Here is a 20,365-nt window from a genome sequence, read left to right as displayed (position 1 = left end):
ATAAATGTACGACTTGACTGCAGTCATTTACGCACATGGCACTGTCATTGTCCGTGATCATTTGCATAATTTAGGTGTTCCTCGAACTTAATTATTTAAACGCTAAAATGTGCTTCATGTGTTTAGTAAAGTAACATTTTGTAGTTCTTAGACACATCTGTTATTTGAAGCCAAGTAATCTTGGCTGTTAAAAAGATGTATTTATTTCATTTTCATTCTTTAATTTAATTTTTTTAGTTCACTTTATGACTTATTTTCAATACCTAGCGGATAACTTCCTGTATGATTTCCTCTCACTGTCTAGTTTGACGCTTGGCACGTTTACGCCGGAGCTGACTGAGCGGTTCTGATTGGAGCAGAGGGGAAGGCAGAGCCGACCCCTGACAGCTGATCTGAAATCAGTTCATGTGCGCAAATCCACAGATTTATTGAGACTAAACCGATCTCGGACCAGCTTCTGAGCCGGAAGTGAAGCGCTGGCAGTGACACACATTTTACGGCTAAATAAATAAATAAAACCTGTAAATATCGTGTAGAAGAAATCAAACAAAAACACAGCAAAGCTGACGCAGTGCACTGACCATTATGGCTGTTACAAATTGCACTACGGGTAGAGCATAATTTAATGAATTAAAAATAAAATAAATCATCATTATAAGAAGAGTGGGTCAGCTTCCACTCCTCTTCCCCTTCCTCTTCCTGCTGTGCGCCACTGACACGATTTTTCTGTTCACGTTGGAGGAAGTGATGAAGTCTGCAGGGCTCCAGAGGGCAAACTGTTTGTGATTCAGGGCCATTTGAACAGTGAATTACTGCATGAATATATCTATAGCGTTTCATTGCATTTGTCTTTTAGTTATTTCATGTGACTAAAATAAAATAAAATAAAATAAAATAAAATAAAGAAAATAAAATAAAGAGGGATAATGTGTACATATCACATTAAATACAGCCGTTTACCACAGGGCTTTTCAAATCAGAGGAACATTTATTTTTTGCTGACAAAAACAAAAGGGTGATGTCAGGCCTGAACATTGAGGATGACATCATGGTTTCAGCTACAGGAGCAATCGGCCCATTAGTATACTTTGCAGGATCACTTGAACTATAATGAAAAAACGTTTTCCAAACCTTTGAGGAACATGAACAACAACTCAAATAAAATCTCATTTTCTTAAACCATCCCAACATATAATAGCTGTATAAGTCTAGGAATAAATGAGGCCTCATAACTGTATTATTTCATATTGTCTCATCACCTTCTAATAAAAAAGTATCAAATATGATTTTACCTCCATCAGAATTAGAATCAGAATTGTGTTCATTACTAGGAATTTTCCTTAGTGATTAGTGGGTACATAAAACATATAAGAATTAACATGTCATAAGAACCATGCATTCTTTTAAAAAATAAGATAAAAAAGGAAAGGCTATAAATTGATATATGACATTACAGACATACAAACAGACAATGAGCATAATGGCATTTGAATGCCGCAATAAGTCCTGGGATATGATGGGAGGCAAAGGATCCAACTCATTACTAAAGGAAAGACACATGCATTTAAAGGATCTTCGAAATGAAACAGACTTTTTGCACTGCAGAGATTCAGTCGAATCCTTCAACCGATGAAGCTCAACAGGGAATCAGCTACAGTAAGTAGGAATCTTTTGTTTTGTTTTTTTAAAGAATTCTCAGAGTAAAGTCAGAATTCTGACAATAAACTTCAAGTTTAAAGTCAGAATTTGGCCTCAATGATTCAGAATGCATTTTATCCTCTTGTAAAGCAAGCCAACCCCAGACAATCGCCCTTAGGCTATCGCTAGTTTATGCGTCCCCTCGCGCGCATGCGCAGCACTGAAAGTTTTCAACGCCCACCTGCTACATGGGTTTCATCTTGAGTATAAATTGGGCTGAGACCGCAAAGTTGGCTCCCATTTTTCTTCAGCATTTGCTTCAGCATTAAGAGCTATTGCTAAGAGCTAAGGGCTATCCTAAGCTTTTCACCACTGATTGGACGAATCCTGTCAGGTCCTGTCGGAAGGTGTGCCCCTGGGAAGGGCAGTGTCACACATCTCAGTGTTCACATACGCATCTCTGTCAGGATGGGGAGGAACGTGTCTGTCTCAGGTGGTGGGAGGACGGTGGCCATCACGATTGTCACTCCACATAAACGTATTAGAGCTTCTCACCATGTGGAAAGTGATCCAGCATTTCGGCCCTGCAGAATCAGCATGTTCTGATTCACACAGACAACAGAGCAGCAGCAGCATACATGAGTCAACAGGGAGGAGTGCACTCAAAACACAACCAGGTAGCTGCAAAAAAAAAAACATAGCCTAGAGCTAATCACTGAATTGGGTTAGCCTCTCCACTGAGGCAAAATTGGTATGGACTAAAATAATGCATAGGCCTACATACATACACATATGAAAAAAATACTAATAGTGAAACAGATGGACGAATAAAAAGCTTTAACAGCTTTGATATTCTTTTAGATATAAAGCGATTTCTCTGTTCTGTGTAGTTAGAATACATAGACACCCGTAGACAGACGCTTGGCAGACGCTTATTTTATTATCTGTTACAGATTCAGCTATTCAGCAAAACCTAGGGGTGAAGATTCCAGACATACGAATGGCCATAAACAGAAGGATCTGTGAAGTAAGACACCAGGAGAAGAAAATGTGCAAGGACAACTGAAGAACTGGCTAAGGCTGGCCAATCAGAGCGGGCCTTAATAAGTTTGCATGTTGGATCCATAACACTGCAGAAAAGGATTGTTGTCCTGCTTTGTATTGTAGTTTGGAACTAATTATGATATGGCATATATGGCACATTTAGATTGAGAATTACTTTATTAATCCCCGTGGGGAAATTACAATGTAGTAGCAGCATATCAAAGAACAATAAATACAATATATACAAGAAATCATGTTTTTCGACTTCCCCAGTGCCTTCAACACGATCAAGCTCTTCTGGGTTAGAAACTGACAGCAATGCAGGTAGACTTGGATAAAGTAAAGCATTCTGGGAAATGAAGTGCTATCCTATCATTTTTTCACAATTTCAATGTTGTTACAATTTTAATGATCAGTTTTATGGAGTATATATTTTTATGGTAATGTGTGGTACAAATATGCCTATCATTAATAAACAGACAGGGAGAGGCTACAGAGAGTTGTAAAGACAGCACAGAAGATCATCGGCTGCTACCCTCTGGGAGGCGCTACAGGTGCATCAGGACCAAAACAAACAAATTCAAAAAACAGCTTCTTTCCAAAAGCTGTAACCACCCTGAACTCCCACATGTACCGACTGCAATGTGCACTATTCTATATCCAGATGCACAATACACAACACTTTCAATATATTTATAATTCACAACAAAGAATATGTGCAATATTGTTTCATACTTGAATTCTGTATATAAACCATATTTATATCTGTGCGCCTACTCCTATGTTTATGTTGTATATATCATTTTTAATACATTACTTTTTTACACTGTAATGGGTGACTATAAAAGTCATTCTATTCTAGTGATACAAAAGGACTGTGCTTTTTAGTTGAGAGGTGGCTCTTAAAAGAGCCGTTGTTGTTTGTGGAGCCGCAGACACATTAAGCTCTCTCTCCGCGGATGCGGCGGGTCAGCTGGATGTCTTTGGGCATGATGGTGACCCTCTTGGCATGGATGGCGCACAGGTTGGTGTCCTCGAACAGGCTGACCAGGTAAGCCTTGCTGGCCAGCGCGATGACGTAAGTGCGTCAACGTGTTCTCCGGTCACGACCTTTTCTTCATGGCTGGAGGTGAGTTGCGTCAGAGCAAATTTTTACTAGCTCTTTTTGCTAGCTGTTTTATGTTGTTTTATAAGATGTCGGGTTACTGTCAAAGTCTTGATGAGTCTTGAGTTTGTCAGTTTTAATTTTGGCTATGTTTTGGCATCAATTGGGAAACAGTTGAATATTAACAATAACAGTTGAGCCTGAAATAGCATCTGTGTTGCCGTTACATTGCCGGTAAAGCCGTTGACTGTTTTTCTTAATTTATTTTAGATACTTTAATAATCCCAGAGGGAAATTGTTTTTAAAGCTGCTGCCAAGCAGTGTCATACAATGACTAGCAAGGCGCACCACACCAGCAAGTGCACTGGAAGCAGTTTGGGTAAAGTGTCTCACCCAAGGACACACAACAATGACTAGGGAGGAGTTAGGATTGAACCACTTTGCTTTGTAATTCAGATAATTCTTCAGAGCTGCTTGGAGTTATTTCACAGCAACAGCCAAAGAAACTGCTACTTCTGATGTGTGCAGGAAAGTGATATGCCACTGTGTTTATATAATGCTATGCATTGCATGCTATGCAGACTCGTATTTTAGAAGTGGGTGGCTCTTAAAAGAGCCGTTGGGTTGTTGTTGAAGCAACAGCTGTTTACTTGGAGCTGGTGTACTTGGTGACGGCCTTGGTGCCCTCAGACACGGCGTGCTTAGCCAGCTCACCGGGCAGCAGCAGCCTGACGGCGGTCTGGATCTCCCTGGAAGTGATGGTGGAGCGCTTGTTGTAGTGAGCCAGACGAGAGGCCTCGGAGGCGATGCGCTCAAAGATGTCGTTCACGAAGGAGTTCATGATGCTCATGGCCTTGGAGGAGATACCGGTATCAGGGTGCACCTGCTTTAAGACTTTGTACACGTAGATGGCGTAGCTCTCCTTCCTGGTCTTTCTCTTCTTCTTGCCTCCTTTGCCGGCGGTGGTCACGACAATGATACCCCTACACCACCATCCAGCTTCGTGCTCCACTGCAAATGCACTTTAATTGTGTTAAACATTTTAATCGGATTAATCAGGACATTTGATTAGCCCTAATTATTATGTATCCACTTCAAATGTAACTTTGTATAACCATTTTGTGCAGTGAAACTGAAAATTTAATGTATTTTATTGTGTCAGCCTGAAACCATTCAACCATGTAGTGTAGTCGAACGAGACTGCACGGCAATTCAAATCCCAAACAATCCATGAACCAATAACACACACCGCAATTCATTTTATTCATCACTAGATGTCCTACTCGAGCACTGTGTCATTGAAGCCTCGAGTAATGAACCATTTTCTTGAACAATCCCGCATCTCAGAGAGAGTCTGTACTGTACAATTGAAGTTCTCCAAAACAACTTCAGTGTGACAGGTGACAGTGCTGTTGTATTGAAAATATTATCTTTCATCTTTTAAAATATTATCATCAGGGACTGCCCTCTGAGCAGTGATAAGGTGTATAGAGAGGCCAGAGACCATTACATAAAGAAAAGACCAATGGGATTTTTATGAGTAACATTTACTTCTACATAAAGGTCTCCTCGTAGATCAGACCAGAGATACGCTTCACTCCACCACGGCGAGCCAGGCGGCGGATAGCGGGCTTGGTGATTCCCTGGATGTTATCACGGAGGACTTTACGGTGACGCTTGGCACCTCCCTTACCGAGTCCTTTTTTTATTGCAAGCCATTCATATCACATTTCCGCCATACTTTAAACGGCGTTTTTTACTTCGAACGCCGCAGAAAACGCCTTTTTCACGTCGTACGCCGTACGGCGTTTTCCAAACGGCCACTCATAACGCCGTACGGCGTTTTCTAATATTCTAATGATCTCCGCCCCATAACTTGCAAAACGTGGTGTGTGTCCTTCAGGATAGTGTGTCAAATAACATGGAAATCAATCCAATCTGATTTAAAGGATGGCTCTGTCACCAAAATTGTCATGACAGGCAGACACTGCAGCTATGTACACTTTAATTGTATTAAAAGCCAAACCTCTATCAAGCAACAGCTGGAGAAAAGACAAGGGGCAAAGGAAAAAGTTCCCACCTTATTTTTTGTTGTTTTTGTATTTCAGACGGGTCCATCAAGCTTAAACTCACCACCCATCATGTGGAATTGATAGGGAAAACAGTGTTTTATTGTATCTTTTATTTTTTTCTGACACAAAGAAAAGGATGATGTCAGCTGAACAACGAGAGAGGATGACAACATGGTTTCAACTACAGGAGCAATACTTTCCCTCTTAACATGTTGAAACTACATCTTTGTAGTGTAGTGGTCAGTGTGCACCTCTTTGCTGACAGCCTTTATGCCTTGCTGTGCGATGTTTGGCAGAGGTGTGGGTGGGAGCCTAGAAAACAGATAACATACATGGCGAGCAGATGTCGTGACGTGAATGGAGAATGCTGCAGAGCAGGTAATACCTGATGCTCCTGAAGTTTAAATAAACATCAGAGTTCTTCAAAGGGGGCAGTATCGGCTCGTTTATCGTGTTCGCAGGATCACTCATACTATAACAAAATAATGTGCAAATTACAACAAAAACATCTCTAGTCATTTAAAGAACATGGACAACTCCAATAAAATCTCATTCTCTGTTTCCTAAAACATGCCAACATATATTAGCTGTATGTTTTTCTACATAGAGAAAGTCTAGGTAGAAATGAAACATCATAACTTTATTATTTTATATTGTCCCATCACCTTCTAATAAAAAAGCCCATAATAAGATGGCTACTTTACCTCCGTACAGACATGGTAAGCCTTTGTTGTTTGTTGTTTGTTGTTTTCAGTTTTGTCAGTTTTGTCAACTGCTGAACTCTGAACTGTAACAGTCACTCAGACGCTGTACATTTATACTGGTACATTCATATCATGCTCTTTACTATGTAAAGGTTTTTATACAATAGTAAATATGTTCTTTAGATACAACTCTGGGATTTTAAATGCTATCTAGGTATTTAGATATTTATTATATATTTCAATTTCCTCTTTGATTTCTATTTGTCTGTAACAAAAAAGATAATAAGATAATATTCTGATTCTGATTCTGAAAAGCAGTTGAAATGTCAGTGCTTAACCACTCTCTACCACACTTTCAATAAGCCAGCCCCAAAAGTGCTGACTAGTGGTGTGGTGGAAGTGGTGTGTACTCATACAAGAAAATAATCTATATCCAGGATAATAAGTGAATGACCTGTTGCCATGTACCGTGTGGAGCAGACTGTAACAGAGGCAGAGGATGGTGCTGGCGGCCTTTGCCACGCACCTCCGCCTGCTCGGTCAGCCAGCCTGGCTCTATCGCCATCTTGTGGTTCTAGTGATGGCGAAAGCAAGAAGAGAGATGTTATTTGCTGCTGTCAGGCTCCAACCAGAGCCGTCGCAACACGGTAGGCAAACCAGGCAATTGCCTAGGGCCCCGAGCATGAGAGGGGCCCCAAGACGGACAGTCAGTTAGTCCCACAATTCAACTACAACTGTTTTGGCGCATTGACACATTCAGACTCCCCCCTCGCCCCCACGGGGCCCTGTGACAGCTGCTGGAAGCAGAGAGGAGCGGCTCGTTCAAAATAAAGGAGGAAGCACACACTCTGCAGGCTGCAAGGAAAGACGGCAAAAGAAAGAAGCAGAGAACAAAACAAGAGAGGTAAGAGTCTGTGACACAGCTGAGCCCCATCTTACTCCACCACTGTTTGTCTTTTTCACATTGTATCCCAGAACACGAGACGCAGGCTTCATGTCACTACAGCCTCCTTCATACTGCAGCCTGAATGTTCACTGTGAGTCGCTCTGCGTACAAACGTCTGCTAAATGAGTTACAAACGTCAATATAATGACGTGATATAAAACGTAAATGTATATAAAAACGTAAATGACGCTGTAAAGTAGCTTGTTAGCTCATGCAGCAACAGTGTGTAGCTGCTATGCTAATGATACTTTAGCTTGTTTAGCATTAAGCTAAGTGCTGCTGTTACAACGTACTGTTAGAGTTAATGAGCTCTAAACCACAGCAGGAAAAACTAATGTATATATTTAGTCTATTTAGTGTTTAGTAATGCTCAGGTGTTCCTCTGTAAATGACAAGCTAGTGAATTATTGTCATATAGTTGTTATTTTATGGCTTTTTTAAATGTTTTTCATCAGGTGCTGTGCTTAAACACCTGTCTGTGTCTCCTCATGAAGATGCCACAGCCTCCACAGATGAAGGTATGTGCATTATGAATAATCTGGATTATTTACAGTGTTAATTATCAGGCTGATCATTATGGTCGTATACCACACAGGTCATGTGGAGCCCTGTGAGGAAACTCCAGAGGACGTCCCAGCAGCAGTCCAACACCTGAGAGCCTCCACTCCTTCCTCTGCTCCTCCAGCACCTGACCTGGTAACAGAGGAAGGTTCCAAGGTGTCCAGGTCTCACTGATGATCCTGCACTGTGGACAAACTTAATAACAATACTAGTCATCATATCTTGTGTTGTCAGTGGTGGAGGAAGTACTGATGTTTAGTACTTAAGTGAAAGTACAATTGCCCAGCCAAATATATACTCAAGTAAAAGTAGATGTGCTCCATCAATGATCCTACTTAACCAAAGTCTTAAGTACTTACTTTTAATTTCCAAGAGTTTAAATTGAGGCAACTGGACTCAAGGATTGTTTTTTTCTTGGGATACATAAAAAATACATGAAAAATTTCCTAAGTACAGTAACAAAGTACAAATACTTAGTTACTTTCCACCACTGTGGACAGTCTTCAGAGAGTACATATTTCTATGATGTATTTTGATTGTGTTGTACAGGTTTTTTATGTTTCCTTAAGATAATATTTTCATATGTGTGTTCACACATTATTTAAATAAAAGGTTGCTTATATGATCATCACTGTACATGTCTTTGTGTTTGGGGCGGCATTTCTATAGAATCTTGTAGCCCGTGGGGCCCCAGTGTTACCTTCTTGCCTAGGGCCCCTATAGTGTCAAGCAACGGCTCTGGCTCCAACCCCTCCGTCCAGAGAGGGATCAGGACAAGGGAGAGCCAGGAGGAGCGGAGCCGTCCAACTCAAGAGTCCTCAGCAAACAATTTTAAAAAAAATGAAGAAAGAAAGAAAACTAGCCCCCCCAAAGGCACCCCCAGATATTTTGTGCCATACACCTGCTCACTTGCCTAGAAAAGAAAACAAAAGAAACCCACAATTTAACTCAATATGATGGTAAGAGCAGCGATGCCCATCAACCCGATCTGGAAAAAAAAAAAAATAAAAAATTTAAACCCTTTCAAACTTTATTAAATCATACTTAAAAATACCTGCATTACGATTAATAACACATGATTAATAACAATTAAAATACCTGGTAGATGCTTGACCCCACTATTTGTGTTTACCGCCTACTTCTTTGCCTGAACATCCATCTGCACTTTATAAAACTATTTATTGATTCATACACCTGTTTGTGTTTGGTGTGAAACTGATAATAAAAATATGCAAAGCAGTCTTAAAGAAAGATGGCTGATCTCCATGTTCTGTCTGCTACACATCCAAATTTTCCACATGCCAAATTTTATGCAAACAAAATAACTTTTTATTTATTCTTTTTTCTTTTTTTTAGAATTTTCATTTCATTTTAGTTTCAGACCCTCTTTTTTCCTGCTGATGTCAGGATGTTCTTTGTTTAAGGAGGCAGAGAGGTGGCATTTCTTGAAACACTAACAAAAAATTAACAATTTCCTGAAGAAGTTGAGCTGACACCTGAGCAGAGGAGAACAGATTTAGGGTCCCTACAGTCCAGCAGATGGTCCGACTGTGCACACAAACTTCTTGGAGTTTGCATTATCCTACATTAAACACACACAAACAACAGCAGTGTATGTGTGTGTATGTTTATGGGTCTCTTTTTTACTTCCTTACTGTAGAAGCAAAGCATGTGCAGGTGAATTGTAAAAGAATTATGATTCAGCTGATAAGGACTGATTATGTCTGTTAATGTTTGACTTCAGGTTGTTTTTCCAACAGTCTGAACACTGTAATCATGTTTCCTTAAAGAAGACTTTATCCCAGAGGGCTGAGACCTTTGAAAAGCTCCAGCAGTGAGTTCCACCTTTTTCTTTCTCTGGTTGCTTTCAAGCTGATTATTTTCATCTTTACTCATCGACTTCATGAAGATTCTTTTGACCATCCAAAGGTAACAGGACCATTTAGTAGTCACTGTAGTGTCTGAGCTTTATTTGTAAGTTTTACTTGATCTGTTGGTTTCATGTTGTGTAATCATTTGTGATAAACAACAATCTGGTTTGCAAATTCATCCTTACACACGTCTGAGCAGCAAACAGCAACAAATCTGAACATGTGTCATTTGGTTGACACTCTCATTTTCAGCTTTAAAAATATCTTTGCACACTGTACATTAGTGTACACTGATCATTACTTGAATGTCATTGTTAACCTTTTGCAGGTCTTCGATCACATTCAATTTCTTCCAGCAAGTACCCTTCCAACAACTGCCCTTTGCCTGGATGTGAATATGAAACCATCTGCTGACTATTTTCTTTATTCTACCATACAGCTGAGTACACACACAGTATCTGCTTTTAAACACAAATAAACTCTGATGAGCAGTGGTGTGATGGAAATGTAGTGGCGACTGAACAGATTGTTGTGGTTCTGTGAAGGTGTGTGTTCTGCTATGAATCAGTGTGAGGACAGAGAGGAGGGAGTCGCTTCCTCTAAAACCAATGTTTGTGGGGACCATGAGAGCCAGACCAAAGCTCAGAGGTGAGAGGATCATCTCAAACTGTCAATGATTATTTTCTTTCCATGTTTTAGAGCTCACAATCACATTATTTGAACTCATAAATCTGTGTCTGCGTGTGTGCACTGTCCTGGACCTAGATCTACCAGCTGCGTGTCCATAAAAAGTGATTGGCCTATGTATTCAAAGACAGGTTTTTTTATTTATTCATTTATTTGATATATTTTCTTTTTTGTCTAACAGGTGTAAAAATATTAATATTTTAACATGAACATGTATTTTATTTCTGAACCTCCATGTTTATCAGAGTTTTGTTTCATTCAGGACCCAAAAGGAGAAAACACACCACCATTCACCTAGCTGTGTGTCCATGAACAGTGATCAGTCTATGGGCAGACCTATTTTCTTCAAAGATGAAGTCCATTCTGCTAAACAAAGGTAACAATGTGAAAAGTTTCTAGGTTCCTAACCTGGGCTTGAATCTGGAACTAGGCTTGGGGGGTTCTAGTGAGCACCTGATCTGGGTCCCATGAAACCTTGTCAAACTTAGCCAAGTATGGCAAACCCAACCAAACCCATCATAGGTCATAAAGCCATGTTGGGTGGAGGTGTGGCACAGTACAGCTGGACCTTGACCTGAATACTGCTGTGTGTGCATCAGTATTAACAAAAATGTGGACAATTTCAGCCTGTTGATTTTAAATTTGGACACCTGTCATCTGATCAAGCAAATTAATGCTTATTACTTCTTAATCTCTTCAACAAATTATTGCAACACTGTTATTTATACCCATAGCTCTGTGTATGTTCTGCTATAGTCTGGAGCAGCTGTACCAGACATACACAGAACCAGGACCTGAAGCCTCCATTGTGTCCATGAAAAGTGACCATTCCATGGGCAGACCTATTTTCTTTACTGATGGGCACCCTGCTGTTAAACAAAGGTAGTTATGTTTGAAGATTGTCATCAGTTTTATGCATTGGTCAGTCACATTATTTATATCCAGAGTGTGTGTGAATGTGCTGCTCATCAGGACTATGTTAGTGGCTGAGAGGTATTTCAGTTACCCTACAGTACCTAGTACTAGTAGTTTCCTGTATTTCCTGGACAGCATCATGAACATACCCAGAGGCATCCAAGGTCATAACACTATTCTCAATGTACCAAAAACTAAGGATATGTTCACTAGGTTTAGAAGCACACATAAGGCCAGAGCCGTCAAAGGTCAAGCTGTGTAAAATGTGCAGCCAAACACAAGCTCCCCCTATTTCCTCATCATAAAAAAGAAAATAAACATTTAAAAACATGCTCCCTTTAATTTATCATGCTTTTATTGAATCTGTGTTAGACATTTCCCTTTTACTGTCAAGGACAGTCTGGCAGGTTGGTAAAACAAAGGGTTTCTGGAATGGCTGTGTTCTATTGTCTTGCTACGTTCAGCTTGTGGCAAGTCCTGGTTTTAGTTACCTACGTATGCCATGTCTCTGGTTTGTCTGTCACCTGTGTAACTGGTATTCCAGTGGTTTGTAAATAAAATGAAAAGCAGTTGGTTGTAATTCAACATTATGTTTTCAGAAAGAATCATCAGAGTTCACAGGTTCCTGATGATGAGCCCGCTCCGGTGCAGCAAACAAACCTTCACTCCATATTAATGGTACATAAACAAAATAACATAACAACTACTGCTAACTACACCTACTGAATACTGAGTAGTTTTCCTATTATTTCAAACACACTAAATTAGCAAGTCATCAGTTTAAAAACAAATCTGATGTGTTAAACATATTCCTCTGTTCCAGCTGCTGGAGGAAAACATTGTTAGGTTTGTGAAGGATGAGATTAAGAGGGTCCAGAAGGTTCTCAGTCAAGATTACCCAGAATGCTCAGAAAGGCAGGGGGAGGATGAGGAAGATGAAGTACAGTGGAGGACCAGAGAGTTATTTCTGAAGATCACAATAGACTTCCTAAGGATGATGGAGCAGCAGGAACTGGCTGAGCGTCTGCAGAGCAGTAAGATGATTTTAACAGCTTTGATATGGTTTTAAAAAAGAAAAGACGTTTAAATGTACAGACTCTGTTATGATTCTGTATCACATTTATGAATTATTCTGATTGTAAAGCACAACCATGACCCAGGACAAAGTGGGTTAAGAAAATGGATACAAATTTGATTTGCTGCTGACTTATTAATGATATTTATTGTTTGTTTAGGAACTTGTGCAGCAGAGTGTGGATGTAAACTCAAGTCTAACCTGAAGAAGAGGTTCCAGTGTGTGTTTGAGGGGATCCCTAAAGCAGGAGAGCCGACCCTTCTGAACCAGATCTACACAGAGCTCTACATCACTGATGGAGGGACTGCAGAGGTCAATGAGGAACATGAGGTCAGGCAGATTGAAACAGCATCCAGGAAAGCACACAGACCAGAAAGAAGCATCAGACAGGAAGACATCTTTAAAGGCTCACCTGGAAGACATGAACCAATCAGAACAGTGATGACAAAGGGAGTGGCAGGCATCGGGAAAACAGTCCTAACACAGAAGTTCACTCTGGACTGGGCTGAAGACAAAGCCAACCAGGACATCCAGTTCACATTTCCATTCACTTTCAGAGAGCTGAATGTGCTGAGAGAGAAAAAGTTCAGCTTGGTGGAACTCGTTCATCACTTCTTCACTGAAACCAAAGAAGCAGGAATCTGCAGCTTTCAGCACCTCCAGGTGGTCTTCATCTTTGATGGTCTGGATGAGTGTCGACTTCCTCTGGACTTCCACAACAATGAGATCCTGACTGATGTCACAGAGTCCACCTCAGTGGATGTGCTGCTGACAAACCTCATCAGGGGGAAGCTGCTTCCCTCTGCTCGCCTCTGGATAACCACACGACCTGCAGCAGCCAATCAGATCCCTCCTGACTATGTGGACCTGGTGACAGAGATCAGAGGGTTCACTGACCCACAGAAGGAGGAGTATTACAGGAAGAGGTTCAGGAATAAGAAGCAGGCCAAAAGCATCATCTCCCACATCAAGACATCACGAAGCCTCCACATCATGTGCCACATCCCAGTCTTCTGCTGGATCACTGCTACAGTTCTAGAGCAGGTGTTGACAACCAGAGATGGAGGAGAGCTGCCCAAGACCCTGACTGAGATGTACATCCACTTCCTGGTGGTTCAGACCAAAGTGAAGAACGTAAAGTATGATGGAGGAGCTCAGACAGATCCTCACTGGAGTCCAGAGAGCAGGCAGATGATCCATCTTCTGGGAAAACTGGCTTTTGAGCAGCTGCAGAAAGGAAACCTGATCTTCTATGAATCAGACCTGACAGAGTGTGGCATTGATATCAGAGCAGCCTCAGTGTACTCAGGAGTGTTCACACAGATCTTTATAGAGGAGAAGGGCCTGCACCAGGACAAGGTGTTCTGCTTTGTCCATCTGAGTGTTCAGGAGTTTCTGGCTGCTCTTCATGTCCATCTGACTTTCATCAACTCTGCTGTCAACCTGCTGGATGACAATACAACATCTCAAATGTCTAGAATTTTTAGAAACAAACCTAAACTAAAACATCTCCACCAGAGTGCTGTGGACAAGGCCTTACAGAGTCCAAATGGACACCTGGACTTGTTCCTACGCTTCCTCCTGGGTCTTTCACTGCAGAGCAACCACATTCTCCTACAAGGCCTGCTGACACAGACAGAAAGTAGCTCACAGAACAATCAGGAAACAGTCCAGTACATCAAAGAGAAAATCAGTGAGCATCTCTCTGCAGAGAGAAGCATCAATCTGTTCCACTGTTTGAATGAACTCCATGATCATTCTCTAGTGACTTCAATTCAGTGGTACCTGAGATCAGGAACCTTCTCCACAGATAAACTGTCTCCTGCTCAGTGGTCAGCTCTGGTCTTCATCTTACTGTCATCACAAGAAGATCTGGACGTGTTTGACCTGAAAAAATATTCTGCTTCAGAGGAGGCTCTTCTGAGGCTTCTGCCTGTGATCAAAGCCTCCAACAAAGCTCTGTGGGTGAATCTATTAACCATTTCCAAAAAGTTTTATTTTCTACATGACAAATTTAAACATTTGTGTGTATTTGTTGTTGATTGATTCTTCCTCAGGCTGAACCACTGTAACCTCTCAGAGAAAGGCTGTTTATCTTTGGCCTCAGTTCTCAGTTCCCATTCTTCTAATCTGAGAGATCTGGACCTTAGCAACAACGATTTGCAGGATTCAGGAGTGAAGCAGCTCTCTGTTGGACTGAAGAATCCAAACTGTAGACTGGAAACTCTCAGGTCAGAATTCAGTGGGTCTAGTTATTAATTAGTAAAAATCCTGCTTTAGGTTCATGTTAATGTTATGTTTCTAACTTCAGTCTGTCAGGTTGTTTGATCACAGAGGAAGGCTGTACTTCTCTGGCCTCCACTCTTAGCTCCATCCCCTCCCATCTGAGAGAGCTTGACCTCAGTTACAATCATCCAGGAGATTCAGGAGTGAAGCTTCTGTCTGCTGCATTGGAGAGTCCAATCAGTGTACTGAATATCCTCAGGTATGGCCAGACAATAGAAGAAGAAACACTTCTTCTTCTTCAGTTTACATAGATGAGTTTCAGCCTGTTTCTGTTGAATAGAAAATCATTCTATGTTTCTGCAGAGTGGACCATGGTGGAGAGCAGATGTTAAATCCTGGTCTGAGGAAATGTAAGTTTGACTAAATATGAAAAAATAGCAACACATCACCCCTGTGGTGGGGGTGAGGGTTGGGTGGAGGGTTTCCATGTACAGTGGGTGTTGTGTAATAAGCTTTTAGTACAAAGTTTCTGTTACTGCTTTAAGCAAGTCTTAGTTACCAATATATCAGCCATCAGATGTGTCAGATGATAAACTGCAGCTTCTTTTTTCCCCATCAGACTTTTGTCAGCTTGAAGTTGACACAAACTCGGTGAACATAAACATCAGACTGTCTAATAACAACAGGAAGTTGACATGTGTAACAGAGAAGCAGCCATATCCTGATCATCCAGACAGATTTGATAACGGGTGGCAGCTGCTGTGCAAAAATGATCTGACTGGTCGCTGTTACTGGGAAGTCGAGTGGAGTGGAGAAGTTCGTATATCAGTGACTTACAGAGGAATCAGAAGGAATGGATGCAGAGATGACTGTTGGTTTGGTAAGAATGAGCAGTCCTGGAGTCTGGAGTGTTCGGATGGTCGTTACTCTGTCTCTCACAATGACAGAACAACAACCATCTCCTCCACCTGCTTCTCTCACAGAGTAGCAGTGTATGTGGACTGTCCTGCTGGCACTCTGTCCTTCTACACAGTCTCATCTGACACACTGATCCACCTCCACACCTTCAACACCACATTCACTCAACCTCTCTATGCTGGATTTGGGTTCTGGTCAACTGGTTCATCTGTCTCTCTGTGTTCAGTGTAGGAGAACTAATCAAATGAAGGGCTGACTTATAGACCTATGAAGGGTTGACAACAGTGGCGCAGTGGTATAGCAGGGTTGTCTAGTAACCTGGCCTGTGGCGCGCCTTGCTAGTCATTGTATGACACTGCTTGGCAGCAGCCATAAGGAATTTCCCTCTGGGATTAATACAGTATCTAAAAAAAAAAATCTCCAATCCTGTATGCTGAAACCATTGAAATTTCTCATTAAGTAAAAATGGGCAATTTAATATAAAAGTTATATTTATGTTTGTTTTTTACAAAAAAAGTGCAAAAGTTTTGTTTGTTTGTTTGATTTCCTAGGAAGAAGAAACCGTTTTTGAATATTTATAAATATAATATTTAGGGATGTCCCAATCAGGTTTTTTTGCCCTCGAGTCCGAGTCTGAGTCATTTGATTTTGAGTATCTGCCGATACCGAGTCCCGATCCGATACTTTCTATAAAGGCACTCATTGCGGCAAAACCCGTGTGTGTGTGTGTGTGTGTGTGTGTGTGTGTGTGTGTGTGTGTGTGTGTGTGTAGGCCTGTCACGATAACAGATTTTGCTGGGCGATTAATTGCCAAGAGAAATTATTGCGATAAGCGATAATATTGTCAAATCAATGTTCAACTAACATAATGATAATGACATATAATGCAAGTACACCCTTTCAAAGATCAATAAACTTTAATTTCTAAAGAACATTTAACATCGGAAAGGCCCCCAATTATCAACACTATTATTATTATTGTTATTATTAATGATATTAATATTATTATTATGAGTAGTGGTAGGCCTATTACCATAGCTTATCTGAGCGCGGACTCTCACGTTGTATTCATAAGCATGTTTAGTCTTGTGGTGAATTGTGTGGAAGTGTTGAACCGGTGTTGAGCAGCTTCACAGCTCTCTGTGTTGCTGTAACCAGCGTCCAAGCCCTGCAGCACTGTGACGCACCGTGGCGACGCCGACAGCGAGCTGACCGTGGTCTGCTCAGAACATCCCGTAAACGTCACACAATGAGTTAAAAAATAAGAACTACCTGTTGGTTTGACACATTTTAAGACAGAAGCCGCGGGACATATTAAATCTGACGGCCGGACTTTGCACACTTTATACGCTACGACGCACCAAGTGACGCCTTTTGTCATCCAGCCTCTTTGGCAGCGAGAGAGGGAGAGAGAGGGAGAGAGAGGAAAACAAACAAGCGTGCAAATGTAATTTAAAGTTATCGTGCAATTAATTGATTTATTGTTTATCGCGACAGGCCTGTGTGTGCGTGTGCCGCCACACTGGGAGATTTCACACACGCAGCACATCGAGGTCTCGAACCAGGACCTGTCGCTCCAAAAGCAGCTGTCATACCCCTGCACTACAAGACACAGAGCCACCCTGCACAGAAGGCGTTAACTTTGACAGCCCTAAAAAGTATATATCCGAGTCCTGATCGGGAGGTAATGTCCGATTCCGATCGAGTCTGAAATCACGTAATCGGGCCCGATTTCCGATCATGTGATCGGATCGGGACATCCCTAATATTTATAACAACAACTCTGAAAATGGAGTAGTGAAGGAGGAAGCTCTAAATTAATTATAATGTGTTTTTCACAGCTTTATCAGTGAATTCTAAAAACAAACAAACAAAAACACAAATGTAAATAAAAATGACTTACCTAGAATAGTGGGTCTCCCTGTGTCTGTAACAGTTCATTGGCTTTCTGTGAGTATGAATGATCATTTATCTCTCTAACCCTCCAATAGACTGCTGACCTGTCCAGGGTGCACCTCAGATTGCACACCTCCTCCTGGGTCCTGGGAAATAACCCTAGATTTGGAGGCACTAGACTCTGGTGTAAACAGAGGTGCAGTAGTTTAGACTGAAGGTTCCATTAGCCTGAAAGTGCTTCTTCTTTACATCATCAAGACATGGTTTCTTAGCTCCCTCTAGTGGACAGACAACAGAACTTGATCTCTGAGCTGGCAATAATGATTATAAAATATTTGCTTTAATCTTTCCTAGAAAACTGCAGATGGTATTGTCCTTAATTATTGAAGAAACTTAGTCAGAGTTTATGTCCAAAAGACACATAACATCAGACAATGTTGGACATTCTGGATTACCGGTACTTAGAAATGTTAGATGATAATGGCTTCATTTTGTTCTTAGACTTTTATAAAGTGAATCATTACTTCTTCTTACAATCATTAATTAATTAATTTCTCCTTTGCCATAAATACCCTGTATAAGACCAGCAATACTTCCATTAAACTATCAGGTGGCACATCCCCTAGATTTAACCTGTCTAGAGGTATACGACAAGGTTGTCCTGCTTCTCTGTAGCTACCTCCATTACTGCTTTCAATAGCATGTTTAAACAACACATTCTTCCAATCAAATACTCTGAAAAACAGAAGGCACTAAAAATAGTTAAAACCTACTGCTTTTTGCTCAAATAAACTCCGACACCCCTAGCATATGTAGCATTTTCCCCTTTCTCTCTTTCACTCTTCTCAGTTTATACAGCGATACATGATTGCAGCTTATTTGCACAACTGCCTATACCTCATACTTTATACATCAAATGATGCACTGTATAATTTGTAAACTGTTTTATTAAATAAAGAAAATTGAAATGAAAAAGAGGAAGTGACTACGTCATCAGATCACACAGATTTAGGACAGCCAAATACTAAATACCAGGGCTAAATACTAAATGAGCACCGTGTAGATCAGAAACAACAGAAGGACGCTGCAATGTTTGACACATATGGAGATCGGAAGAATGGAGAAAAGAAACACAGATAGGAAGTGGGCACTAGGGACATTTCCTGCACTTTTGTAACACACAATTTGCAATTGCATTTCCTGCACTTTTGTTTTCCTGCAGTTTTTTCTGATTGCTTAAACACTAACAATGATTCTTATAGCACAATTTCTAAAACTATTAATAGTTTTAGCAAAATCACTCACTGAGTTTGCAAAACTAAAAGCAAAAAAACTGCTTTACACTCAATTTGCACTTTTGTAACACACAATTTGCAAATGTATACATATAATCCACTTCACAGCACTCTTTTTGCTGAACTGTAAACACAACTCACTGCTTTACACACAATTTCCAAATGATCAACACACTCCTAGTAAAACTATACACATTTATGGCTAGTATTTACACTATTTTGCCAACTGTCTAGCTACACTGTCACATGTGAGAACTGTTTTACATCATTAGTTCACTTTGCAATCAGCATGAGCTCTGTCAATAAGCCACAGGTAAGCTTCAGTGTGGAGAACAATGGAGGGAGAAGGAAACTGAGAAGAGTGAGAATTAGAGGAGGAACATGAGGAAGAGGAGGAGGACGAAGACTAGGAGGTGAATTTAGAGGAAGAGGACGAGGAGGTGAAGAGGAAGGAGGAAGGGTAAGAAGAAATAGAATTACTGATGTCATCGGAGCTACAATAGTGGATCATGTGATCAACCATGGAATGACACTGAGGGAAGCTGGACAACGGGTTCAGCCTGAGCCGCTACACTGTAGCAAGCATCATAAGGACATATTGATGAGAATGGGTTAGTACAGTTCCCTCACACTAAGTTTTGTAGTAGTACCATACTCTAATGAGAAAAACAACAATACTGTACATGTAAAACTGAAACTGTTACTCCACAGAATTACTAGACATCCAACATCTGGAAGCAGGCATGCAAGGATATGGACCAGGCATCATGTCAGGCCTGGATACGGCACTCCAGGAGACATGTTCCCCGGTGCCTTGGACTAGAAGACATTGCATGTGATGTTGATGAAATTCTGTGGCCGGACCCAGAGAGACAATGAGACTGATTTTCTCTCTCTCTCTCTCTTTCAGTGAAATTGTATGTTTTCTTGTGTTTGTTTTGATGTGTGTGAATAAACATTCATACTTGAAATTTGAATCCCTGTGTGTTTATAGAACTATTTATGACAAAGGTTTGGCCTCAAATGGACAGACCTTGTGCACAGAGAACGCAAAAGCCAGATGTGTTTTCAGTTAATACCATCAGTGTGTAGTTGGCACATTGTGTGCCTAGTAATATGATGGTTTGTGTTAACTGTGTGGTACAAAAATACCATTTTTACAAAGGTTTGAAGAGTTAAGCAAGATGTATTGGCTTTTGCAAGAGATCTACAATGTTTTGCTGATTTGGTGTAAGGTTTTTTTATTTGTGTGTAGAGTTTTGCACAAATAGCCAATAGTTACAGAAATGTGCTTAAGCAATCAGAAAAAACTGTAAGCATTCAGAAAAAACTGTAATACACAGACCACAGAAGACCTCTCAAGATGGCACGTCCTCCAGAGGTGCTACTGTAGACTTTGCAGTAGCAGTTTG

At 40.8% G+C, this 20,365-nt stretch overlaps 2 protein-coding genes across 3 annotated transcripts; one reads left to right on the top strand and one right to left on the bottom strand.

Moving 5' to 3' along the window:
- Nucleotides 1-4,433: 4,433 nt before the first annotated feature.
- On the bottom strand, nucleotides 4,434-7,128 carry LOC114431709 (late histone H2B.L4-like). The gene is made up of 3 exons (XM_028399307.1): nucleotides 7,046-7,128; nucleotides 6,113-6,171; nucleotides 4,434-4,750 (listed from the first exon to the last, which is right to left on the bottom strand). The coding sequence occupies exons 1-3, from the start codon at nucleotides 7,126-7,128 to the stop codon at nucleotides 4,434-4,436; spliced, it is 459 nt and encodes a 152-aa protein (XP_028255108.1).
- Nucleotides 7,129-9,854: 2,726 nt separating this feature from the next.
- Nucleotides 9,855-16,355, top strand: LOC114438697 (NLR family CARD domain-containing protein 3-like). Of its 2 annotated transcripts, none has more exons than XM_028410228.1 (11): nucleotides 9,855-9,999; nucleotides 10,270-10,589; nucleotides 10,891-11,004; nucleotides 11,385-11,510; nucleotides 12,143-12,221; nucleotides 12,367-12,574; nucleotides 12,779-14,579; nucleotides 14,676-14,849; nucleotides 14,930-15,103; nucleotides 15,208-15,254; nucleotides 15,464-16,355. In XM_028410228.1, exons 2-11 carry the CDS (start codon nucleotides 10,501-10,503, stop codon nucleotides 15,991-15,993), a joined length of 3,342 nt encoding a protein of 1,113 aa, XP_028266029.1. In that variant the 5' UTR covers nucleotides 9,855-9,999; nucleotides 10,270-10,500; the 3' UTR covers nucleotides 15,994-16,355. The 2 variants fall into 2 exon arrangements, with proteins under 2 accessions (XP_028266029.1, XP_028266022.1); XM_028410221.1 differs by having other exon boundaries at nucleotides 12,367-12,577.
- Nucleotides 16,356-20,365: the final 4,010 nt, after the last annotated feature.

Source organism: Parambassis ranga, chromosome 1 (genome assembly GCF_900634625.1).
Source record: "Parambassis ranga chromosome 1, fParRan2.1, whole genome shotgun sequence".
NCBI lineage: Eukaryota > Metazoa > Chordata > Actinopteri > Ambassidae > Parambassis > Parambassis ranga.
This window is presented reverse-complemented; position numbering and strand designations above follow the sequence as displayed.

Coding starts and splice junctions, on each gene's coding strand:
- LOC114431709 (XM_028399307.1), bottom strand. CDS start 7,128: ATGGCGATAGAGCCAGGCTGGCTGACCGAGCAGGCGGAGGTGCGTGGC. Junction 6,172..7,045: donor CATCCTCTGCCTCTGTTACA/GTCTGCTCCACA, acceptor TCTGTTTTCTAG/GCTCCCACCCACACCTCTGC. Junction 4,751..6,112: donor CATAAAGGCTGTCAGCAAAG/AGGTGCACACTG, acceptor TTGTCGTGACCA/CCGCCGGCAAAGGAGGCAAG.
- LOC114438697 (XM_028410221.1), top strand. CDS start 10,501: ATGAATCAGTGTGAGGACAGAGAGGAGGGAGTCGCTTCCTCTAAAACC. Junction 11,005..11,384: donor GTCCATTCTGCTAAACAAAG/GTAACAATGTGA, acceptor GTTCTGCTATAG/TCTGGAGCAGCTGTACCAGA. Junction 11,511..12,142: donor CACCCTGCTGTTAAACAAAG/GTAGTTATGTTT, acceptor TTATGTTTTCAG/AAAGAATCATCAGAGTTCAC.